The sequence below is a fragment of the Pristiophorus japonicus genome, chromosome 1 (genome assembly GCF_044704955.1).
Source record: "Pristiophorus japonicus isolate sPriJap1 chromosome 1, sPriJap1.hap1, whole genome shotgun sequence".
Classification (NCBI taxonomy): domain Eukaryota; kingdom Metazoa; phylum Chordata; class Chondrichthyes; family Pristiophoridae; genus Pristiophorus; species Pristiophorus japonicus.
Window position 1 is genome coordinate 221038467 of NC_091977.1, and position 27215 is coordinate 221065681.

General features: G+C 43.9%; 1 protein-coding gene across 7 annotated transcripts in view; it reads right to left on the bottom strand.

Annotated features, from left to right (window-relative positions):
- LOC139268435 (coiled-coil domain-containing protein 171-like) overlaps positions 1-27215 on the bottom strand; it is a 413113-nt gene that overhangs the window by 161479 nt on the left and 224419 nt on the right. For all 7 annotated transcript variants that reach the window (XM_070886604.1, XM_070886612.1, XM_070886596.1 and 4 more), the window contains exons 18-20: positions 18382-18608; positions 17239-17427; positions 14567-14758 (exon numbers count right to left, since the gene is read on the bottom strand). In XM_070886604.1, coding sequence (XP_070742705.1) covers positions 14567-14758; positions 17239-17427; positions 18382-18608 — 608 coding nt within the window. The remainder of the gene's footprint in view (positions 1-14566; positions 14759-17238; positions 17428-18381; positions 18609-27215) is intronic.

Here is a 27215-nt window from a genome sequence, read left to right on the forward strand (position 1 = left end):
ATTCCGAAGGGACCACTCCCCGCCATGACACCCTGATCCATTTCTTAATTGCCCCCAGCACCCCTTCCTCTTTCCACGGCACCATCTCCCCTTTTACCTTCTCCCTTCCCCACTATCCAGGGCCCCAAACACTCCTTTCAGGTGGAAACAGCAATTTACTTGTACTTACATAGAAACATAGAAAATAGGTGCAGGAGTAGGCCATTCGACCCTTTGAGCCTGCACCACCATTCAATAAGATCATGGCTGATCATTCCTTCAGTACCCCTTGCCTGCTTTCTCTCCATACCCCTTGATCCCTTAACCGTAAGGGCCATATCTAACTCCCTCTTGAATATATCCAATGAACTGGCATCAACAACTCTCTGCGGCAGGGAATTCCCCAGGTCAACAACTCTCTGAGTGAAGAGGTTTCTCCTCATCTCAGTCCTAAATGGCCTACCCCTTATCCTAAGACTATGTCCCCTGGTTCTGGACTTCCCCCAACATTGAGAACATTCTTCCAGCATCTAACCTGTCCAGTCCCATCAGAATCTTATATGTTTCTATGAGATCCCCTCTCATCCTTCTAAACGCCAGTGAATAAAGGCCCAGTTGATCCAGTCTCTCCTCATATGACAGCCCAGCCATCCTTGGAATCAGTCTGGTGAACCTTCGCTGCACTCCCTCAATAGCAAGAACGTCCTTCCTCAGATTAGGAGACCAAAACTGAACATAATATTCCAGGTGAGGCCTCACTAAGGCCCTGTACAACTGCAGTAAGACCTCCCTGCTCCTATATTTAAATCCCCTAGCTGTGAAGGACAACATACCATTTGCCTTCTTTACCGCTCGCTGTACCTGCGTGCCCACTTTCAGTGACTGATGTACCATGACACCCAGGTCTCGTTGCACCTCCCCTTTTCCTAATCTGCCGCCATTCAGATAATATTCTGCCTTTGTGTTTTTGCCCCCAAAATGGATAACCTCACATTTATCCACATTATACTGCATCTGCCATGTATTTGCCCACTCACCTAATCTGTCCAGTCACCCTGCAGCCTCTTAGCGTCCTCCTCACAGCTCACACCGCCACCCAGTTTAGTGTCATCCACAAACTTGGAGATATTACACTCTATTCCTTCATCCAAATCGTTAATGTATATTGTAAAGAGCTGGGGTCCCAGCACTGAGCCCTGCGGCACCCCACTAGTCACTGCCTGCCATTCTGAAAAGGACCCGTTTATCCCGACTCTCTGCTTCCTGTCTGCCAACCAGTTCGCTATCCACGTCAGTACATTACCCCCAATACCATGCGCTTTGATTTTGTACACCAATCTCCTGTGCGGAACCTTGTCAAAAGCCTTTTGAAAGTCCAAATACACCACATCCACTGGTTCTCCCTTGTCCACTCTGCTAGTTGCATCCTCAAAAAATTCCAGAAGATTCGTCAAGCATGATTTCCCTTTCATAAATCCATGCTGACTTGGTCCGATCCTGTCACTGCTTTCCAAATGGGCTGCTATTTCATCCTTAATGATTGATTCCAACATTTTCCCCACTACTGATGTCAGGCTAACCGGTCTATAATTACCCGCTTTCTCTCTACCTCCTTTTTTAAAAAGTGGCGTTACATTAGCTACCCTCCAGTCCATAGGAACTGATCCAGAGTTGATAGATTGTTGGAAAATGATCACCAATGCATCCACTATTTCTAGGGCCACTTCCTCAAGTACTCTGGGATGCAGACTATCAGGACCCGGGGATTTATCGGCCTTTCATCCCATCAATTTCCCTAACACAATTTCCCGCCTAATAAGGATATCTTTCAGTTCCTCCTTCTCACTAGACCCACAGTCCCCTAGTACATTCGGAAGGTTATTTGTATCTTCCTTTGTGAAGACAGAACCGAAGTATTGGTTCAATTGGCCTGCCATTTCTTTGTTCCCCATTATAAATTCACCTGAATCCGACTGCAAGGGACCTACGTTTGTCTTTACTAATCTTTTTCTCTTCATATATTTATAGAAGCTTCTTTCAATTTAGTATACTGTACTTTCTGTTCATGATGTGGTCTCCTCTAGATTGGGAAGACCAAATGCAGATTGGGTGACCACTTTTCAGAACACTTCTGTTCAGTCCGTGAGCGTGGTCACGAGCTTACGGTTACCTGTCACTTTAATTCTCCGCTCCACTCCCACTCTGATCTCTCCATCCTCAGTCTCTTATACTATTCCAATGAAGCTCAACGTAAAGCTCGAGGAACAGCACCTCATCTTTTGTTTAGGCACTTTACAGCCTTCTGGACTCAACATTGAGTTCAACAATTTCAAACCATAACCACTGCTCCAATTTTTTTTTCTCTCTTTCCCAAGGCAGCTGTTGCTGATTCTGCCATCTCCATTTACACCCTATCTAGACTCATCTTTTGTTTCTTAACTTGTCCCATTACCATCTCCTTTTGCGTTGCACCATCATCCCTTTTGTCTCTTAATCTCTTCTGTCTTCCACCCTCTCACAGACCTTCCCTTTTGTTCTTTCCTCCCCTCCCCCCATTCCCTGCCCCAACACTTGCTTAAAAACCTGTTCACACCCTAACGTTTTCCAGTTCTGACGAAGGGTCATTGACCTGAAACTTTAACTCTGTTTCTCTCTCCACAGATGCTGCCTGACCTGCTGAGTATTTCCAGAATTTTCTATTTTTATTTAAAAAGCGTAACCTTTTGAATGAAAAAGGCCTGAAAACAGCACCATGAAGGACACAGTTAGTAGAATCCATACAGTAGTTGCTTCTAATAGCCAAAATAAATAGTTTCAAGCTGCTCTACATCCATTCACTGAGCAGCTGAGACATGTGGACCTGGAAAGTCACAAATCCCTGGTCTACGTTAACCAATCTCAGTCAGCGCATAAACTGGAGTGCTACAATTACCACACTGTTTCTGAGTGAAAGGGTTTTCCATCCTGATCTCTAAAATTGGCTCAGAGGCAGGAAGCAAAGGGTAATGGTCGATGGTTGTTTTTGTGACAGGAAGGATATTTCCAGTGGGATTCCGCAGGGCTCAGTACTAGGTCCCTTGCATTTTGTGGTATACATCAATGATCTAGACTTGAATATAAGGGGTATGATTAAGAAGTTTGCAGATGATACTAAAATCAGCTATGTGGTTGATAATGAAGAAGAAAGCTGCAGACTGTAGGAAGATATCAATGAACTGATCAGGTGGGCAGAACAGTGGCAAATGGAATTTAATCCATAGAAGTGTGAGGTAATGCATTTGGGGAGGGCTAACAAGGAAAGGGAATACACATTAAATGGTAGGACACTGAGAAGTGTAGAGGAACAAAGGGACCTTCCACAGATCCATGAAAGTAGCAGGCCAGGTAGATATGGTGGTTAAGAGGGCATACAGAATGCTTGCCTGTATTAGCCAAGGCATAGAATATAACAGCAGGGGGGTTATGCTTGAACTGTTTCAAACACTGGTTAGGCCACAGCTGGAGTACTGCGTGCAGTTCTGGTCACCGCATTACAGGAAGAACATGATTGCACTGGAGAAGGTACAGAGGAGATTTACAAGTATGTTGCCGGGAGTGGAGAATCTTAGCTATGAGGACAGATTGGATAGGCTGAGTTTGTTTTCATTGAAAACAAGGGTGAGGGGAGACCTCATTGAGGTGTATAAAATTATAGTGGATAAAAAGGGCCTAGTTCCCTTAGCAGAGGGATCAACAACCAGGGGGCATAAATGTAAACTAATTTGTAGAAGGTTTAGAGGGGATTTGAGGGGAAATTTCTTCACACAGAGGGTTGTGGGGGTCTGGAACTCACTGCTTGAAAGGGTGGTAGAGGCAAAAACCCTCACCACATTTAAAAAGTACTTGGATGTGCACTTGATGTGCTTTAACCTGCAGGGTTACGGACCTAGATCTGGAAAGTGGGATTAGGCTGGATAGCCTCTTGTTGTCCGGCATGGACACGATGGGCCGAAATGGCCTCCTTCCGTGCTGTAAATTTCTATAATTCTATGATTTCACCCACTGTCTCCTGTTGGCAGTGTACAAGTGTGGACACTGGGCAAAGACAGGAATGTGTTTCACTGCAATGAGAAGCCTGCCAACATTCACCTTTGAATAATAGGCACTGGGGTGAAGTGCTGGAAGGTGACCAGCATCACTGTGACCGTACTCCGGCAGTGACCGTTCTCCGGCAGAAAGTCAATACTTTTTGGAGAGGAGAAAAGGGAAAATTAGAAACAATGGCGAGAAGAAAAAAAAGGTTCCGGGCTAGATTTTACACTTTTATGCAGATTGCCCAAAAATGGGCGGTATTTCTGGCATGGGTGGTAAAAATGGGTTTTCAGATCACCGGCTGGTCGAAGACCCTAGACTCCATTTTTTAAATTTGGCGTTACCGCGAGCGATATGAAATGGGCATTAGCGTTAAATCTCTCTGACCTTCTGCCGTAAAGTGTCGCTGTCCTTAGCAATGGCATGGCAACGCTCGATTCCCGCGATTCAGGAGGTCAAGGATCATCATGACATGCACAGAAGAGGAGACAGAGAGGGAGAGAAGGCGTGTGTGGTGTGGCTGTTTTGGGAGGAAGGAGGGAGAGTTTAGAGCTTTAAAGCAAATAGAGAAACAAAAATGAGCTGTTAGCAGCCAGATATTTGCCCGAATTTGGTGCCTATAATGGAAAGAGAGGAGGAGGCAACACAGCACGCTGTGGAGACTGACGCTGGCGAGAGCAGTAAGCTGGGAGAGGAGCACATTGGAGGGCGCAAAAGAGCGAGAAGGTTCTCGGACAAGGCAAATGCCGCTCTCCTGCAGGAGGTTAAGTTCCGCTGGAGTGATTTGACCAAGGGAGGGCGTGGGAAGCCCACCCCAAAGGCCTACCAGAAGATATGGGCCGAGATAGCAGAGGTGGTCTCATCTGCGACCAACGAAGTGTGCGAGGACAACCAATGCCGCAAACGATGGAATGACCTTGTCGGATCCGCAAGAGTAAGTATTACATTTATTTACATGTACTTATATATTTATATAATCTGATTTGTAACAATCATGAGTGACTATCAGCAGATGTGAGGTCTTCCACTTTGACCGGGAATGTTGTAATCAAAGCCTGCGGTCACGGTGCACGTCTTTAGGTAAAGAATGATAAGTAATCATGATTACATCCGTCGGTTATGTGTTGTATCAGTCTCTGTGACAGTCATCATAGGCAGGCCCTCGGAATCGAGGAACACTTGCTTCCACTCTTAGCATGAGTTCTTAGGTAGCTGTACAGTCCAATACGAGAACCACAGTCTCTGTCACAGGTGGGACAGACAGTGGTTGAGGAGAAAGGTGGGCAGGGAGCCTGGTTTGCCGCACACTCCTTCCGCTGCATGCGCTTGATTTCTGCATGCTCTCGACGACGATACTCAAGGAGCTCAGCACCCTCCTGGATGCACTTCCTCCACTTAAGGTAGTCTTTGGCCAGGGACTCCCAGGTGACAGTGGGGATGTCGCACTTTATCAGGGAGGCTTTGAGGGTGTCCTTGTAACATTTCCTCTGCCCGCCTTTGGTTCGTTTGCCGTGGATGGTTCCGAGTAGAGCGCTTGCTTTAGGAGTCTCATGTAGCCTTCGGCCGCCTGAGGAAAAGCGTGTTTGAAGACCAGGCCCTCAAAACTGTCACCAAGCTCATGGTCTACAGGGCCGTAGTAACACCCTGTGACAGTATCTAGCAATGATATCACGAAATGATCTCACGCCATGTCGTCCTGTTACCTTTTACAGAAGAAGCTATTGACGATTAGGTCCGTGCAGAGATGAACGGGTGAGGGGCCACCAGTTCCCAGCGACATCACTGAGATGAAGGAGCGGGTGCTCCCACTAGTGGGGAAGCACCCCCGAATGGCCATGCAAGCATCTGCAGACCCTGAAGTGATGCAACGCGAGTAAAGTTTACACCATTGCATGATGCAAAGTCAATAGATGCCACACCCACTCATATCCGAACAATCATATATGATAGATGATTTCTAAAATTGTCTTATTAATAATGCTGGCCTAATGAAAATCATTGCAACGCAGCCCCAGGCAAGACCACAGAGGCCAGAAGGTGGGGGCATGGGGCCGGACTCGCCGGACAATCTTACATCTGGTGCTGAGAAGCTCTGATTCTCGCCCGTCAATCCGCTGGGTCTGTTCTCTACGGATGAGCGCACAGACTTCGAGGAACCTGCATCGCCACGCTCCAGAAGCCATTCCAACCCAAGGCCATCTAGTGCTCCTCCGGTCATTTCCGCCTTCACTCCAGAGGTACCGATCCAAGCACCTCACCACAGGGCACCCCATTTGTCCCCAAGACGCGCCAACCCCGCGGAGGTTTCGTGGACGCGGCAGGTCTGGTCCACGAGCACCACATGAGAGTGGAGAGATGGTACAGTTGTCCAGGAGGACTGTAGACATTGGTGACCAGATCCTTAATGCACTGGGGGCATATCCCGACAGCTGGCCACCATGACTGAGTACGTTCCACGGATAGCGGAGGCTCTGGAGGCGATAGCCAGGAACACTGCTGGCACAGGCTTCCCAGTGGTCCCGGAGCACGGCACTCCACCCCTAGGCTCCACACCACCACTGCGAGTGACAGATGAGAAGCAGGACCAAGATGCTGCTTCTGGTTCAGAGAATGTTTCCCCCTCGGCACCCCCCGCTGCCGTACCCGTCCAACCACTGCCTCTGCCTTCATCCCCCGCAATGAGGCACTGCCTGAGGAGCTCTTCGGCCAAGCGGTGTGGAGCGAAGAGGGGAAGGGGTAGAGGTGAGGAGAAGAAGGGGAGGGGGTAAGGAAAGTGAGGTACATGTCCGCAGGTGATGGCTGTGTTATTTCTCCATCTGAGTGTATGCAATTTGTTGTAATGTATGGGGGGAAGGGGCCACTCTCCTGCTTTGCATATGTAATTTGTGTTGCTGGACATGTTGACCATTTGATTGATGTCAATGGTCGAAAAAATGGGGTATGGGCATGGATGGGGTGTTTTTGACCGTGATACTAATGATTTCAGACTAATGGTCGTTAAAAAAAATGTTATTCAACATAACCTTGTTGCGCATTGTCTCAGATAGCTGGACCGTTACACACTGGTGATTCCTTAACATGAAAGGGTTAAATAAAACTTAACTTCAATCAACTTAATCTTTAACTGGCACCAAGGTGATGCCCGCCATTGATGTCTGAGCTACACACACAGCAGTGTGTCAGTGTTGTCACTCACAGCAATGTTCTTTCAGGCAAATCGTTCAGTTATGAGCTCAGACATAAGAGTCTTGCAGCTATGTAGCCAGAACGGGCCCTTTCCTGCGGTCTGGAGGGGGGCGTGAGCATAGTTGCATAGTCAGCCTGATTGTCTGGCCCGAGGTCAGCGTCCAGTCCCTCGTCCTACTCTTCATCTCTCTCCTGAGGTGGAGCTTCAGTCCCCGCTGGCAATTCTTGTCCCCTCCTGATAGCCAGGTTGTGCAGCATGGAGCAGGCGACCACGAATTTAACTACTTGGTCAGGGTTGTATTGTAGCTCCCCTCCCGAGTGGTCCAGCCATCTAAAGCACTGCTTAAGCACAGTTATTGTTTTCTGGACCACATTGCGTGTGTCTGTGTCTCTGGTTGTATCGCTTCTCGGCCTCGGTGTGAGTGTCATGCAGGGGGGTCATCAGCCAGGTGGCTAGGCCATATCCGTTGTCACCAAGCATCCATCATTGTCCTTGTGGCTGACTCTTAGACAGTGCTCTCACACAGGATGTGAGCCTCATCGAAGCAGCCCGGACGTTTGGCATTCGCTGCCATTATGATCTGGTTGTGGTCGACAACTAGTTGGACCTTCAGGGAGTGAAATCCTTTTCTGTTACAAAAAAGCTGAGTTTAGGGAGCTAGGAGTTAAATTAAAAAGTAGGACCTCAAAGATAGTAATCTCAGGATTGCTACCAGTACGACGTCCTAGTCAGAGTAGGAATGACAGGATAGTTAAGATGAATGCGTGGCTTGAGGACTGGTACAGGAGGGAAGGATTCAAATTCCTCGGACATTGGAACCGGTTCTGGGGGAGGTGGGACCAGTACAAACCGGACGATCTGCATTTGGGCAGGACCGGAACCAATGTCCGAGGGGGAGTGCAGTTGGGGAGGGGTTAAACTAATATGGCAGGGGGATGGGAATATATGCAGGGTAACAGAGGGAAGTAAAATGGAGGCAAAAGCAAAAGATAGAAAGAAGAAAAGTAAAAGTGGAGGGCAGAGAAACCCAAGGCAAAATCAAAAAGGGCCACATGACAGCAAAATTCTAAAGGGACAAAGCAAAGTGTGTTAAAAAGACAAGCCTGAAGGCTCTGTGCCTCAATGCGAGGAGTATTCGTAATAGGGTGGATGAATTAACTGCGCAGGCAGCTATTAACGAATATGATATAATTGGGATTACGGAGATATGGCTCCAGGGTGACCAAGGCTGGGAACTCAATATCCAGGGGTATTCAAAATTCAGGAAGGATAGACAGAAAGGAAAAGGAGGTGGGGTAGTGTTGTTGGTTAAAGAGGAAATTAACGCAATAGTAAGGAAGGACATTAGCTTGGATGATGTGGAATCTGTATGGGTAGAGCTGCGGAATACCAAAGGACAGAAAACGCTAGTGGAGTTGTGTACAGACCACCAAACAGTAAGGTAGTGAGGTTGGGGACAGCATCAAACAAGAAATTAGGGATGCGTGCAATAAAGGTACAGCAGTTATCATGGGCGACTTTAATCTACATATAGATTGGGCTAACCAAACTGGTAGCAATATGGTGGAGGAGGATTTCCTGGAGTGTATTAGGGATGATTTTCTCGACCAATATGTCGAGGAACCAACCAGAGGGCTGGCCATCCTAGACTGGGTGAAGTGTAATGAGAAAGCACTAATCAGCAATCTTGTTGTGCGAGGCCCCTTGGGGAAGAGTGACCATAATACGGTAGAATTCTTTATTAAGATGGAGAGTGACACAGTTAATTCAGAGACTAAGGTTCTGAACTTAAGGAAAGGTAACTTTGATGATATGAGACGTGAATTGGCTTGAATAGACTGGCAAATGATACTTAAAGGGTTGACGGTGGATAGGCAATGGCAAACATTTAAAGATCACATGGATTAACTTCAACAATTACACATCCCTGTCTGGAGTAAAAATAAAATGGGGAAGATGGCTCAACCGTGGCTGACAAGGGAAATTAGGGATAGTGTTAAATCCAAGGAAGAGGCATATAAATTGGCCAGAAAAAGCAGCAAACCTGAGGACTGGGAGAAATTTAGAATTCAGCAGAGGAGGACAAAAGGTTTAATTAGGAAGGGAAAAATAGAGTATGAGAGGAAGCTTGCTGGGAACATAAAAACTGACTGCAAAAGCTTCTATAGATATGTGAAGAGAAAAAGATTAGTGAAGACAAACGTAGGTCCCTTGCAGTCAGAATCAGGTGAATTAATAATGGGGAACAAAGAAATGACAGACCAATTGAACAAATACTTTGGTTCTGTCTTCACGAAGGAAGACACAAATAACCTTCCGGAAATACTAGGGGACCGAGGGTCTAGTGAGAAGGAGGAACTGAAGGAAATCCTTATTAGTCAGGAAATTGTGTTAGGGAAATTGATGGGATTGAAGGCTGATAAATCCCCAGGGCCTGATAGTCTGCATCCCAGAGTACTTAAGGAAGTGGTCCTAGAAATAGTGGATGCATTGGTGATCATTTTCCAACAGTCTATCGACTCTGGATCAGTTCCTATGGACTGATACAGTTCCTATGGACTGATACAGACCCTAGTCTCTGAATTAACTGTGTCACTCTCCATCTTAATAAAGAATTCTAATGCAACACCACTTTTTAAAAAAGGAGGGAGAGGGAAAACGGGCAATTATAGACCGGTTAGCCTGACATCAGTAGTGGGGAAATGTTGGAATCAATTATTAAAGATGAAATAGCAGCGCATTTGGAAAGCAGTGACAGGATCGGTCCAAGTCAGCATGGATTTATGAAAGGGAAATCATGCCTGACAAATCTTCTAGAATTGTTTGAGGATGTAACTAGTAGAGTGGACAAGGGAGAACGAGTGGATGTGGTGTATTTGGACTTTCAAAAGGCTTTTGACAAGGTCCCACACAAGAGATTAGTGTGCAAAATTTAAGCACATGGTATTGGGGGTAATGTATTCACGTGGATAGAGAACTGGTTGGCAGACAGGAAACAGAGAGTCGGGATAAACGGGTCCTTCTCACGAGTGGCAGGCAGTGACTAGTGGGATGCCGCAGGGCTCAGTGCTGGGACCCCAGCTATTTACAATATACATCAATGATTTAGATGAAGGAATTGAGTGTAATATCGTCAACTTTGCAGATGACACTAAGCTGGGTGGCGTTGTGAGCTGTGAGGAGAATGCTAAGAGGCTGCAGTGTGACTTGGACAGGTTAGGTGAGTGGGCAAATGCATGGCAGATGCAGTATAATGTGGATAAATGTGAGGTTATCCACTTTGGTGGCAAAAACACGAAGGCAGAATATTATCTCAACGGCGGCAGATTAGGAAAAGGGGAGGTACAACGAGACCTGGGTGTCATGGTACATCAGTCATTAAAAGTTGGCATGCATGTACAACAGGCGGTGAAGAAGGCAAATGGTATGTTGGCCTTTATAGCTAGGGGATTTGAGTATAGGAGCAGGGAGGTCTTAATGTAGTTGTACAGGGCCTTGATGAGGTCTCACCTGGAATAGTGTGTTCAGTTTGGGTCTCCTAATCTGAGGAAGGACGTTCTTGCTATTGAGGGAGTGCAGCAAAGGTTCACCAGACTGATTCCCGGGATGGCAGGACTGACATATGAGGAGAGACTGGATCGACTGGGCCTGTATTCACTGGAGTTTCGAAGAATGAGAGGGGATCTCATAGAAACATAAAATTCTGATGGTACTGAACAGGTTAGATGCAGGAAGAATGTTCCCGATGTTGGGGAAGTCCAGAACTAGGGGTCACAATCTAAGGATAAGGGGTAAGCCATTTAGGACTGAGATGAGGAGAAACTTCTTCACTCAGAGAGTTGTTAAACTGTGGAATTCTCTACCGCAGAGAGTTGTTGATGCCAGTTTGTTAGATCTATTTAAGAGGGAGTTAGAATATGGCCCTGACGGCTAAAGGGATTAAAGGGTATGGAGAGAAAGCAGGAAAGGGGTACTGAGGTGAATGATCAGCCATGATTTTATTGAATGGTGGTGCAGGCTCAAAGGGCCGAATGGCCTATTCCTGCACCTATTTTCTATGTTTCTATGTTTCTATGTAAGCTCTGGATCCTGAGAAGGTGCTCGCATGGCGATGTGAGTGCACTGTATTGCTCCCTGCACCCTGGGGAAGTTAGCAATGCATTAGAATACTCCAGTCCTGTCAGTCTGAGCCTCCGTGGTCATGGGGAAACTGATAATGTCCATATTATGCGCGTTCAGGGCCTCCGTGACTTGTCTAATGCAGCAATGGGTGGCATGTTGATACAGAGGGGAAATCTCGACCGCGGAGGCCCGAAAGGAACCGGATGCATAAAAAGACAGTGCCGCGGTGACCTTGAGCTCGACCGACACTGATGTCCTGATGGTAAGCTGCATATGTGGCCTGATGAGCTCACATATTTCATTGATCACCACTTTGTGGAAGCGCAGTCTCCAAATGCAGGTCTGTTTGGACACGTCGAGGTAAGACCTCTTCTCCCTGTAACTGTGTGGTCTGGACCTCCTCCTCATTCAGACACATCTTAAATTGGGAACATAATGAAGTGCATTAGACGTTGAGTCATTTGCACTCGGCAGCATCTGCGTATTAATCGATGCAGGCTGAGAAATGGCTGGCACCATTCCAATGAAAGTATAATATCGATTGATCAGAAGCAATAATTTCCTCACTAAAAAACACCTGCACCTACAGTAAACCCTCAATAGTCCAGAGTCTGAAAGTATGTCTGTTGAGATGATCACTTCACCTGAGAAGAACTCCAGAGTCAATCCAAACTCCCCCGAAGTTGAAGCAGCCTTTTGAATGAAGCAACCTGCGATTTTAAAAATGCCGCCCACACCGCTGTGATTCGTTCAGAACAGTTCCACTTTTTCTGAGCAGTGTTTTGGGCGACCAATATTGTGGGCGAGATGTGTACGAGGTGATGAAAGTGACGCTGGGCGATCTCCTGGGCGTTAGTTTTGGCAAATGTGATCTCTACAACAAAAAAAAGTAGGCGGGCGGTATTATTGAATCTCGGCGTTAATTACGTGCGGAAACTAACACTGGGCGATATTATGGGCGTTGATTCCGCCCATTCTGATGATTCCGTCCCAAAAAAGTGGGCGGGCGGTATTATTTTTTCCCGGCGTTACGCACATGGGGAAAATAACACTCGACATTAAGTGTCTGAAAAATGGGTGTCAGTTTCCATTTTGTGACTAAATGGGCGATATTTGGGCGTTATACCTCATTTCAGCGGTAAAATGGACGTTAAGTGGGCGTTATGCATGCAAAAAAAGTGTAAAATCTAGCCCTCAGAAACGAAAGCCTCGAAAGTAACTCAGGTTGCGAATCAGGAGGACAGGAAGACCCCCGATATTTTCAGCATGAGGCCCAAGCAATTTCAACTCCCGGGTCTTACTGATGGGCTGCGCTTCCGATCTTGTCACAAATCGGGAAGCCCATCCACATGGCCATGCAATTTTCGAGGTTAAAGCAGGGATGTACCTCTTGCAGCGAGGTTGTATCCTTCACTTGGATTTTTAATTGGACAACTCTTGAACACACTTTGCCTGCAGAGATAAGTCGAAGGACTGCTTTTCTGATGCCTCCCTGGAGGTCCTCGCGGAAACAGTGACAGAAAGGAGAGCAAATATTCCTCCAGAAGCCACAAGAGTGTTCCAAGGCCACAATAAAATTGGCTTAGACAGAGGTTGTAGAAAAATTCAGTGCCATCAGCATCACCCTCAGGATTTGGGTTTAATGCAATATCATAGAATCGTTACAGCACAGGAGGACATTCGGCCCATCGAGCACGTGCCAGCTCTCTGCAAGAGCTCTTCAGATGGTTCCACTCCTCCGCCCTTTCCCATAGCCCTGCAATTTTTTTTCCTTTAGGTACTTATCCAATTCCCTTTTGAAAGCCACAATTGAATCTGCCTCCACCACCCTTTCAGGCAGTGCATTCCAGATCATAACCACTCGCTGCGTAATAAAGTTTTCCCTTGTCGCCTTTGGTTCTTCTGCCAATCACCTTAAATCTGTATCCTCAGGTTCTCGACCCTTCTGCCAATATGAACAGTTTATCTCTATCTACTCTGTCTAGATTCCTCATGATTTTGAACGCCTCTATCAAATCTCCTCTCAATCTTCTCTGCTCGAAGGAGAACAACCCCAGCTTCTCCAGTCTAGCCATGCAACTGAAGTCCCTCATCCCCGGAACCATTCTTCACATCCTTCATAAAGTGCGGTGCCCAGAATTGGACACAATACTCCAGATGAGGCTGAACCAGTGTTTTATAAAGGTTCAACTTCTTTGCTTTTGTACTCTATGCCTCTATATATGAAGCCCAGGATCCTGTATGCTTTTTTAACCACTTTCTCAACTTGCCCTGCCCCGCCACCTTCAGGTCTCTCTGTTTATGACCTCACAAGAGCAACGAGAGCGATTATAGCTTTCCACCCCTCAATGGGATTGAGTCAGAGACATTTACATTGTGACCCCATTAATCTCCCATCACGGCTAGCTATGTGAGAGACCAACTCTGACATCGCTCACATAGAAAGCAATAGAAGACATAGACATCGGCATGAACGGTCTTCTTCAGGGCCTACAGTTTTCGAGTGACAAGCTATGATGATGATCTCGCTCAACACCACCTCACAACACGCCCATCACCTCTTCGACCCAATCTTCAGCAATTCCCTTCCCTCCATCATATCTGTCAGCATGCAATCACAAGAGCACACGGCAATACATCCCATATTCCAAGCATATTCACCTCTTCCTTTCCTCTGTTCATACCACATTAGCATAATTGTCTTTTTATATACTACCAGTTGCATAACCACTATTAACTCCTCTCAGCATTCCTTTCTCACCATATTACACACCCTTTTCTTTACATTCATCACCTCCTCATCCCATCTTGCTTCTTCTCCACTTCTCAGCATTTGTACTATAGGCATAAGCCCCACACATCACCAATTACCTTTTTTTGCTACTGAAGATTGTATCCTACAGATTTCACCATTTTGTCATAAATGTTTATTGCCTTTGCTCATATTTAATATTCGATACAATATGGTAACACAAAATGCTAATTCCCTTTTTGAAACAATCTAATTACTTTTTTTAAAATTTGAAATTACTTAATTACTGTGAAGCCTGGTACAGAAAAAGCTAACTATTAGCTGAATATTATGTTTGTATTGAGGGAAGTGGGCACTCCCCATGTTTACAATGGACTGTAATAAAGGTAGTAAAATAGATTAGAACATTAATGACAAAACAAGACGATTGCTCTTGAAAGTGGTTAACTGCTTACCTTTACAGCCTCTGATAAGGTCTGATCCTTCTCTGCTTCTTCACTGGAATGTAGCTCCAGTTGTAAGCCTAATTCCTGCATTTGATGCGCTTGTTCATTTAATAGCAGCTGGGCTTGCTGCTCCCTGTGCAAGGCATTATTCAATTCTTCACAAATACTCTCAAATCTCTCAAATGGAACCATCTTCTGGGTCTACAAGAATAAGTTTGTGGAAATAGGGATCAACTCATTTAACCTATATTCAAAGAATATTTGAATTACATGTGACAAATGGTTACTGCTGATAAAGGATGTCCGATTTTGATGTTGCTCTTCATTTGTAGCAGTACGGGCTAGAACATAATTATTGGGATTTTAAAAAATTCTTATTAATCTAATTTGTCTTTATTAATGAGTTTATTAGTTTCATGGGTATTAGCTGTCATCTATTACCTCATCAAATGTGACCTTGGACAGCAAGTGTCGACAGACTATTCAATTTAATGCTGGTGGAGTATGAGAGCAAAGTCCAATCCTGAATCTTGGCCTTTATTGCAAAAGGGATGGAGTATAAAAGCAGGGAAGTCTTGTTACAGCTGTACAGGGTATTGGTGAGGCCACACCTGGAATACTGTGTGCAGTTTTGGTTTCCATATTTAGAAAAGGATATGCTTGCTGTGGAGGCAGTTCAGAGAAGGTTCGCTAGGTTGATCCCGGGGATGAGTGGGTTGACTTATGAAGAAAGGTCGAGTAGGTTGGGTCTCTACTCATTGGAATTCAGAAGAATGAGAGATGATCTTATAGAAACGTATAAGGTTATGAGGGGGCTGGACAAGGTGGATGCAGAGAAGATGTTTCCACTGGTGGGGGAGACTAGAACTAGAGGGCATGATCTTAGGATAAAGGGCCGCCCATTTAGAACTGAGATAAGGAGAAATTTCTTCTCTCAGAGGGTTGTAAATCTGTGGAATTTACTGCCTCAGAGAGCAGTGGAAGCTGGGACATTAAATAAATTTAAGACAGAAATAGACAGTTTCTTAAACGATAAGGGGATAAGAGGTTATGGGGAGCGGGCAGGGAAATGGAGCTAAGTTCAGGATCAGATCAGCCATGATCTTATTGAATGCTCGAGGGGCAAATGGCCTACTCCTGTTCCTATTTCTTATGTTCTTATGTCCACATGCATACATTTTCCAGCAGGAATCATTGGATAGTGATCAAGAGCAGAAACCCCAACTGATTTTTCTCCCTCCCTAGGCCAGGGGTGCAGAAACTAATTATAGCATTTTTACAGCAATCTCAATTAGCTCCCCAAACCATGGAATGGACCAGAGACCTTCTTGGTCACAGTAGACATGATCGGAATAATCATCACCATCAGGAAATCACATTTTCTAGTAAGAAAGATCATTGGCATCTATTTGTGGTTCATTATAGTTTCAAGGACAGAATTCAATTTTGTCCTTAGTCATTTTCAAAATATAGATTATGTAAGATGTAAATAAAGATAACAGCCTTAAACAAGACCAAGAATCCCACAAAGCCATCAGCAAATGGTAATTTGCATCGACAACAGTAGTGTAGAGGTTATGTTACTGGACTAGTAATCCAGGGGCTGGACTAGTAATCTAGAAAATGTGAGTTCAAATCTCACCATGGCTGTTTGAGAATTTGAATTCAGTTTTAAAAATCTGGAAATAAAAAAAAGATGGTATTAGTAAAAGTGATGATGTAGCTGCCTGATTCTCATAAAAGCTCAACTGGTTCACGAACATCCTTCAGGGAAGGGAACCTCCTCTGCTGATCTGTTGGTTGTTAGAAAGCTCATTTACCAATTGGTCTCTGACTATTTTTACAGCCTCCTAAAATGGGGTGCTCTAATCTAAAGATTTAGCATTCTAGTCAGAAACCAGCAAAACTGAAGGTATCAGCATCAATGAATGTGTGCTTTGACACCATCAACATTCACAGTAGCAGGCAGGAGAGTGGAGTTGAGGCCAAGATCAGATCAGCCATGATTTTATTGAATGGCAGAGCAGGCTCGAGGGGCCAAATGGCCTACTCCTACTCCTATTTCTTATGTTCTTATAGTACTATAACATTTAGGGGTACTAAACTAGGAGAAATCACAAACAAAGAATTGTTATGCTGCATCAAATGCAATGCCTAATTCAGAAAATATTGTATTGTGTTTTCAAGGTACAGCGCATAATACTGCAATATATACAGTGGCATTCTTGGTTTTGCTTCAATGAGTTCATGTAAAAACTTTTCATGACTTCACTAAGTAACACTAAATGTAGCTTGTGTCTATTATTTAACAGACTCCTAAAATCTCTTCATAAAACTGAAAAATCAGAGCAGCACGGAAAGCCAGTACATTTATGACATTCAGGAGACATTCTAATTAAATCACTCTGTTAGCTATTAACATTTTACTCGGACGATTTCTTTTTTGGCTTTATAATAAATTTTCCAGTCAAAAGAACTGTCTGTTTGCTTGTGCCAACGAGTGAGTTAGCACAAGTGGCATAAAGATCTTTATGCCATGAAAAAGACACTTTTATATAATGCAAACAATTTTTAGGGAGTGCAATGCTGGAACCCTGGAAAAATGCCCAGAAACAAGATAGTTTCTATTTAACCTTGAGATAAAAAAGCACAATTAATACACAAAGTGAAGAACTGTTCACCTTCATAGACTGCTTGAGGTCATTCAGCTGCTGTTCAAGGTTTTGAGTTTTCCCAGTTTCTCTTTTCAGTTCACTCGTGTAATTTTTGAGTTGCGTAAGCTCCATACGCAATGAGCGACGTTCTACTTCTGCTGCATGCAGCCTCTGAGTAAACTCAAGGATCTGTTTCTTCAATACTTCTACACATTGCTGGCAAGGAACAAAAAATTAAAAACTAAGAAATGTCAATTTTCATTAAATTGCCATAAACAATTAAAATTGTACAAAAACAAATCTAATAAGTCATCTAAAGAAACAAAAAATTACTTGATTGTGTTGAAATAAATGATAGCCATCTCCTAATAAACTATTTTGGATTTTTAGCACTGATGAATCTTCATTCTATCCTGGCCAATAATTATCTTTTAGTTGTTAGTTGACCTACCACAATAAAAAGTTTTATTCTTTAATAGGTGAAGTGCAAGTTACCGAAGAAAGGTTTTCATTTGCACCGTAGGGTTTCAACTGTAAAGTAATTAGTATGGCACCTCATTCAAATGTGATATAGTATTAAGAGCATTCACTGTTACAAAAAGATTATTTTATGACTTTTTTTTTTTAAAGCAAATCTTAGATTTATTATATTCTGAATTAAAAACTGTTCCACCATTTAGATTGAGTTCGATCATTTTGTGCTGCAAATTTACATACAAGTTGGAACAAAAACGTATGGTGTTAATCCATATCTAGGTTCAAATTTAATATTTCTATGTGATTAAAGTAAATCGCCTGAGTGGAGAAGCTAGCACTGGCACACGTATTAAGGACCATTTGCCTCTGATACAGGAATTTCTATGAATGAATAAAAACATAGTATTATCTGTACCATTAAGAAATTATTAAAATAATTTGATCAGTTTGACTGGTAAGCAAGCACTACTTCTCAATAAATTCCAGCATCCTAAAAACTCTAGTCAAAATTTCAAAATAATGCTGTGTGACAATTTACAATGGGGTCCTCAGGCTGATTTAAGCACTTGGCTTGTATTTTAAAAATGTTGTTGCCTGTACATCATTTCAGCAAAGAACTTTTGTGTTTCTACACTACAGCCTTAACAAGGTTAGTAGAAATGATAGGTGATAACTGTGAATTATCAGTATTACCTTTATGGGCACGGTGACCTGTAGTCCTTGTTTTCCTGCCTTGGTATTGGCTTTATACAGTCCACAGCCCAGGATTTGTACTAATGATTTTTTATGCCCATATTCAAACTGTCTGTCACACCATAGTGGGACATTTTCCATCTCCACACTTAGTCTGTCCATGAGTTTTGAAAAGGAACTCTTGGCTGCATTTTCCATTGAACGGCTTGAAAGAAGGTGATTTGAATCTACAGAGAAATGGAAAAAAAATATCTTGTCAATGACTGTTACTTCATCTAATTCTTTATTTTATTTAAACTTGCACTTGGATAGTCCAATCAACTATTTACCGGGAAAAAAGACATTCTATTTTACATGGGAATCTGTAACTACACTGAATCTCTCAACCCATGATGCCATGATATTTACATCTGGAGTTAAGCTGTAATTTACCTTTTTATTCTGAGGCAATTAAAATTTTACTACTAGCACAATTACTTATTTCCCCAATGCAGTTTGGTAATTATCCTTCTCATATGATGGTTTTATGGCCTCAGTACAACAAACATATTCTGCTCACTGCTAGTTTTGTCAGGTTTATAATTAATAAATGTGTTTTATGTAGATAAATAAAATTAACACTTGTTATTCTGTCCCATATACCCTGGATTTTTAAGTGGTTTTGAGATTTAAATAATTTCCCCCCCGCTACCACCTTATTCAGGTTGGTAATCCACAGAAAATCCCAATCAATCTGTTGCCATCTATACACAAATATACAGAGATAATTAAATTAAGGTTTATACATTCCATAGTACTGATGATGTCAAGAAAAACAGGATGATCATATCAGAGCAAGACCGGCTTGCAACATATGAGGCTTGAAATGAACACCAGACAATTTGCCAAAAGCAAGTAATTAAAGAAGCAAAGTCATCAAGTTTACTAATTATTCACTATTACAGGGTTGGTAAAACAAGGTGTAATTGTTTCTTGCAGTGACTGTGACATAAAGGTTGCATATCAATTTGAATAAATAGCCAAAATGATTTCAGTTATTTAATATGTATTCTTTTAATTACAAAATCGTACAACTTATCCGCCGCAGCAAACCATTTCAATAGCTACTTTAAAAAATACAACGGGATTGAAACAAATTCACTTTTGTAAATGAAAATAATTCATGCTCTAATGATATAACTATTAGTGGAAATGGCAGGATGTTTTTACTAAAAGGATCAGAAATATATTTTCCAGCCCACTCCAGAAGTAGGGATAAGCCTATAGTTATGAATAAGCATGTGAAAGTGATGCATTCCATGATTTTAGGAGGATAAGTATTGTTGTTGCACCTGCTCAATGGCTGCATGTACATAAAATCACAAAATCATTTCTATTTTATTAAGTGTACCAGTACCCTCCCTATATATAAAATACTTCCAGAATTGTATTTGTGATACACTAGCTCCCACCTAATGGTCAATGACTGTACTACAGACAGAACTGCAACTGAATTTTTTTCTTCTCATATACCAACGTTGAAACGTTTGTTTTGCCTGGAAAACAAATTGGACCAGAGTAGATTTTTCCAATTCCCACAATATATTTTAGCACAGCTCTTCTTCAATTTTAATGAAATAGTTGGGGCATTGCTGTACAATGAAGATTATTGTTGGAATTCAAGCTGCAATTCAAGGTTTTTTGCACAGTAAGCTATTACATCACAATGGAAAAGGTGTACCTGAAACAACTGTCAAAACCCAGCATCCAGCTATATTCTTCTTCTGTAATCTCCAAGAGAATTTAACAGATAATTGAGACCCCTTATAATCCTTTGATCACTATTGTAAAAGTAGACTAAAAGGCCTTTAAATACAACCACGCCAATGTCACTTAAAAGGCACTTGAAAATATTGCTGAAAGCATCATTCCAGAAAACAGCACATTGTAGCATGTAAGTTGGTTTTGCTGAAATGTCACTGCTTAACATGTTTTCAGGTGCAGATTTCAATACTTTTTCCGCAGTCAAGTTTCAAAACACCAGGATATAATTTTATGATTTAGATGTTGTGCAATTCTGCCCGCAAATTCTATTCAAATTCTGCCCGCTCTGGAATTTTACTGGGATAGATATACATTTGTTCCAGTAAAAGGAGAGAGAAAGAAAGAGGGGAAAAAAAAAAGAGAGGAGAGAGAGCAAGAAAGAGACAGAGGGAGAAAGAGTGAAACAGAGATACATTGGGCCCAAGTTTCGAGCCGTGCCTAGAACGGCGCAGTCCCGACCTGGACGCCCATTTTACGCGCCACAAAGTGCGCCTAAAAAAACCCTCCGTATTCTCCACCTCCCTGCAGGTCCTCTGGCCCTCGGCGCAGCGCAGCAGGAGCTGTAGGGGGTGGTGCCAGGTCCCTGCGCTGATAACAGTGCCGGGACCTCTGCACATGCGCGCTACAGTGGGCACGCAAGTGCAGTAGCTCCAGGCGCCCGAAACTGTGTGGGAGGGGCCGAAGCACGCAGCCCCTAGCCCTGGCCCAATGGCCTCACTGGGGCTGCGTGAATAAGGCTCCTCCCACGGCCAGCTCCTGCTTCCTCCCGACCCGACCTGACTCCTGCTCCCGCTCCCCCCCCCCCGACTGGACCCGACCCGACTGACTCCCGCTCCCCCCCGACCCGACCCGACCTGACTCCCACTCCCGCTTCCGCCCCCCCCCGACTGGACCCGACCCGACTCCCGCTCCCCCCCCTCCGACTGGACCCGACCCGACTCCCGCTCCCCCCCCCGCCCCCCGACTGGACCCGACCCCACTCCCGCTCCCCCCTGCCCCCGGACTGGATCCGACCTGACCTCCCTCTCCCCGACCTGACCTCCCTCTCCCTCCCTCCCTCCCCCCGACCCGAACCGACCTCCCTCCCTCCCTCCCACCACCCCCCCGACCCGACCCAACGCCACCTACCTATAAATCTGATGCTGGGGACGGGCCCTGCCCGAAGTCTCGGGCCCGGCCCGTTCAGCCTCCCTCCCTCTTCTCCTACCCCCCCCCAATCTCCTTCCTCCCCCATCTCCTTCTTCCCCCCCCAATCTCCTTTCCCTCTCTCCCCCTTATCCCCCTTCAACCCCATCCCTCCCCCCCTTCCTCCCCCTTCCCTCCCTCTGCTCACCCCCTCTCTCCCTCTACCCCCTCGCTGTCAGAAACACAGACACTGACAGACAGAGAATGAGAGACACACACAGACAGAGAGATAGAGACACTGACAGAGACACACTGGGGGGGGGGGGGGGGGGGGGCATCCCAGCACGCTGTTGGAGGGCTCCAGGTGCTGCAGTCGGTAAGTAGAAAATGTTTTATTTATTGATTTAAAAAAATAAATAATTTCTTATTAATTTTTTTTGATTGATTTATTGATGTATTTATCATTTATTATAGATGATGGCTCTTTATTTGTAAAACTGAAGTGTTTAATGTTTGTAAACTTCCCTTTAAACCCCCCCCCACAATTCCCTATGCCTGATTTGTAACCGACGCCTGATTTTCTAAAGTGTAGACAAGGTTTTTTCGAGCATACAAAAATCTTCACTTACTCCATTCTAAGTTAGTTTGGAGTAAGTTTTCACTGATGAAACTTTGAAAACAGGCGTAAGTGACCGGACACGCCCCCTTTTGAAAAAAAATTCTGTTCCAAAGTGAAACTGTTCTAACTGACTAGAACTGGAGCAAACTAAATGACGAGAATTCCGATTTCTAAGATACTCCGTTCTACACCAGTTGCTTTTAAAAATCGGGAGCAAATCATGTGGAAACTTGGGGCCATTAAGTGGTATACATTATGAGTCCTTGTAAAGTCAGATACAGTCAACCCCACATTGCAATCCATGCGAGCAGCATTACTTTATGGTAATATTGGTCACCTATATTGAACAGTTTGCAATGTTGTATGCAAGCAACATTACATTGCAATTCAGGACACTTACATCTGCAGCACTTGGAGCTGAACCATCCACTAAAACCTGCAAACAACCGCCACAGTAAGCATTAAATAAGGTACTAGAGATTGATACATGTGCTGATTCCTTTGGATCCCCTTTGGAGATGCTGTAGGATTGCTGAAAACACACTGAACATGGAACCATCTTGAGCTGCCTGCATACCCTTATTCTCTCTGCTGTTGAGTTCACTCGTTTTTGTGTACTGCGTTCCAACAGTTACTGTGCACTCTGATTCGCAATAATTTTGCCCATTTAAGTTAGGTCAATGGGCTGCTTATGCAAGAATTTCAGAGAAGCTGTGAATGTGTAAGACTTTGTAATTTGTTTTTAAACCCTGCATTGCATAAATGATATGAAAGTTCTATACAGGCTAAACAAATAATTGGTATTTATCTCAGAGTATTGAAAAAGACTGGGAAGATGATTTGTGAGGCATTGGCAATTATTATGGAGGACTCAACAGGCACTAAGGTGGTACAGTAGACTTCAAACAGGCTAATGCAGTGCCCACATTCAAAAAGGGTGACAAACAACATTCCTTCTAAGCTGTGCAGCTCTCTGCCGGTCGCGAGCAGCCCAGGACTGGTTTTTTTAAATGTTAAGTTATGTACATCGCCCCTAGGGAGATGCTGTAAATAGTTAGTCGTGATTCATTCAGATTCAAATCAGATCAATTTTTTTCAGAAAATATGATTTTGGGATATAGTACATGAGTCATTTGAGGCATGTAAAGTGTAAGCATGTTTGGGAGGAATATGGGACTTTGGACCAATGGATCCCAATACTTTTCACCACTGGGAATTTCCTCACCTCATGTCTAGGTCTGTTGTAAATTAGTTGATAGAGATTGATTGCCATAATTAATGAACAACTTCATTATCAATGACCAAGATGATCGAAGGTAAATTGGATGGTCTTTTTTTCATCTAGTAATTGCTATGTCAGTTCAAATATCACCATGGCAGTTTGAGAATTTGAATTCAGTTTAAAAAAAAGAGCTGATATCAGTAAAAAAAAAGTGATCATAAACAATCAGGTTGTTGTAGAAACCCAACTGGTTCACTAATGACCTTTAGCAAAGGAAACCTACTGTCCTAACCCAGTCTGGCCTATATGTGACTCCAGTTCCGTATCAACTTGACTGACTCCTAACTGCCCCTTTAGGTGATCTAACAAGCTATTCAGTTGCATCAAAATGCCACCTTCTCAGGGCAACTAGGGTTGGGCAATGTCAGCTATTCCTCCATCTCAACAATAACTTTAAAAAAAAGTGATTATCAAGTGTAAGCTTGTGGATTATCTGCATAATGACCAAATTAACAGCAGTCAGCATGGATTCAGAAGGGGAAGATCCTGCCTGACTAACCTCCTTGACTTCTTTGACAAAGTGACAATACAAGTGGACTGTGATCAGCCCTGAGGTGGTGTACCTCCACTTCCAAAAGGCTTTTGATAAAAGGCTATTAATTAAACTCAAAGCTATGTGGATTCAGGATAAACAATGGGAATGGGTAAGAAACTGTCCGAAGGAAAGATAACAGAGTATTTATTGGATGAGTTATGTCCGAGTGGGGAGAGGCTGGATTGAGAGACTCAATGCAAAGTGGTTATACTTGCAAATAATGCCAAACTAGGAGGCATGTCTTGGTGGATTCTGCAAGATCAAGAGCATCTTCTACAACCATGACTGATAATACCTGTGTACTTTCCCAGAACGCTAGATGAGCACTGACATATTGAGGTCAATTCTGTCACCAAATTCATCATCAGCATATTATTGGAATTTTGAAGTTGTTTTTCTGGTGCCTGAATAGGGGGTGGTTTAACTCCTGAAAGGGAAGCTGACAGACTGGCCAGCCGAGAGGCTCTGTGAGTGGCCCAGCTGAAAATAAATGCCGGACCTCATTTACATCCCCTCCAGCCAGCTGCCCGCCTGAAACAGACCGGCTGCTGGCAGGCAAAGATCGGACAGCCTGGATGTTGCCTGCCAGCCCTCGGTTAAGTTACGGGGAAACAGGTGCTTGGCAGGATCTCGTGGCTGGGATGGGGGGAGGGATGGAGCCCAGGGCAGCAGGGGCTCTGAATTTCTTTGGGGGGTGTGAAGGAGCACTCCTGCTCCTTCTGGCCTTAACAAGATAGGGCCTCTGCTTCTACCCTCAGTATGGCATTGAAATGCCATTGAGGTCCTGTGTACATCATCAGATTCTGATAGCATATATTGATCAGGCTCCTGCCCGAGTCAGTCGGACCCCTCAGCAGCTGGCAAAAACAACTGATCAAACCTGTTGCGAGTAGCAAATAGAGCCGCTCGCTTTTAACTTCCAATTTGTCCGGTTTCTGCCAGACAGAGAGAGTTAAATCTGCCACCCCCACCACTCCAGATTAGTTTAGGAGTGTTCTACAATATAGAAACATAGAAAATAAGTGCAGGAGTAGGCCATTCGGCCGTTCGAGCATGCACCACCATTCAATAAGATCATGGCTGATCATTCACCTCAGTACCCCTTTCCCTTTAGCTGTAAGGGTCATATCTAACGAATTGGCATCAACAACTCTTTGCGGTAGAGAATTCCACAGGTTAACAACTCTCTGAGTGAAGAAGTTTCTCCTCATCTCGGTCCTAAATGGCTTACCCCTTATCCTTAGACTGTGACCCCTGGTTCTGGACTTCCCCAACATCGGGAACATTCTTCCTGCATCTAACCTGTCCAGTCCCGTCAGAATTTTATATTTCCCTATGAGATCCCCTCTCGTTCTTCTAAACTCCAGTGAATACAGGCCCAGTCGATCCAGTCTCTCCTCATATGTCAGTCCTGCCATCCCGGGAATCAGTTTGGTGAACCTTTGCTGCACGCCCTCAATAGCAAGAACGTCCTTCCTCAGATTAGGAGACCAAAACTGAACACAATATTCCAGATGAGGCCTCACCAAGGCCCTGTACAACTGCAGTAACACCTTCCTGCTCCTATACTCAAATCACCTAGTTATGAAGGCCAACATGCCATTCGCCTTCTTCACCGCCTGCTATACCTGCGTGCCAACTTTCAATGACTGATGTACCATGACACCCAGTTCGCGTTGCACTCCCCTTTTCTTAATCTGTCGCCATTCACATAATATTCTGCCTTCCTGTTTTTGCCACCAAAGTGGATAACCTCACACTTATCCACATTATACTGCATCAGCCATGCATTTGCCCACTCACCTAACCTGTCCAAGTCACCCTGCAGCCTCGTAGCATCCTCCCATCCTCCTCACAGCTCACACCGCCACACAGCTTAGTATCATCAGCAAACTTGGAGATATTACACTCAATTCCTTCATCTAAATCATTGATGTATATTGGAAATAGCTGGGGTCCCAGCACTGAGCCCTGCGGCATCCCACTAGTCACTGACTGCCATTCTGAAAAGGACCCGTTTATCCCGACTCTCTGCTTCCTGTCTGACAACCAGTTCTCTATCCGCATCAATACATTACTCCCAATACCATGTGCTTTAATTTTGCGCACCAATCTGGTGTGTGTCCTTGTCAAAAGTCTTTTGAAAGTCCAAATACACCACATCCACTGGTTCTCCCTTGTCCACTCTACTAGCTACATCCTCAAAAAATTCTAGAAGATTTGTCAAGCATGATTTCCCTTTCATAAATCCAATCCTGCCATTGCTTTCCAAATACGCTGTTATTTCATCTTTAATAATTGATTCCAACATTTTACCCACTACTGATGTCAGGCTAACTTGTCAATAATTCCCCGTTTTCTCTCTCCCTCCTTTTTTAAAAAGTGGTGTTACATTAGCTACCCTCCAGTCCATAGGAACTGATCTACAGTCTGTTGTGGACTGTTGGAAAATGATCACTGTGATATATTCACAGAGCACAAGCACACACAGCTCCTAACATGGCAGGCAGCTCTCTCAGAAGCCTCCGGAAATCTGCCTGGTTCTGTTTACTGATTAACTCTGCAATTGCAGTACACAATACATCCACATCCAAAGTGTGGAGCTACAAACATTACAAGCTTACAGACATTACACTTCTCCCTCCTTAATGAAGAAGTTATTATAACAAACATCATACATAACTTTCATGTTTATACATAACACAGGATATTTACTTGTTTGTTCCATATTTACAAATTTAACTTTACCACTTTTTTTCTGCTTCGAAGAGGATACCTTCGCTCTCGAACAGAACCTTCCAAACATGGTGTTGAATCTAAACTCATTCGAGGCTCATCCTGAGGAACGTTTTCCTCCACGGAATTTCCTTGATTTTCATTTGAACTCACTAACTTCAGGCTCTTTGTTTTCCTGACTCGGACTCAGACTTTCATTCTGATTCTCTCCTGGATTTGTTTCCAGTACATTGGATTTAGGATTTGTTACTGGTGTATCAAAACTATCTGATGAGTCAGAAATAATTGAATCATTCCCACCTTCAACTCCTTCCATATCTGTAGGTAAAATATGATCAATATGAACAAACCTAACCTGTCCATTATCAAACATCTTGACCAAATATGTGCGAGGATCACATATCTTCACCACTCTTCCTAGTAACCGCTTTAACCATTTATGGTGATGGTTCTTCATTCTCACCTTCTGGTTTAATTTCACACTTCTCTCTTTTACTCTACCTCTATCATGATTCCCTTTCTGTCTTAATTGTGTCTCTTCTACGGACTGTGCCAAATTTGGCTTTAACAATGAGAATCTGGTTCATGGCTGTCGTTTGAGAAACAGCTCTGCTGGTGTTCCACCAATAGTTGTTTGAGAAGTATTTCGATATGTAATCAAAAAATTAGCCAATTTGTGATCCAATGACAACTGTTGTTTCCTTGGATTTGGATCTAACATTTGTTTTATGAGG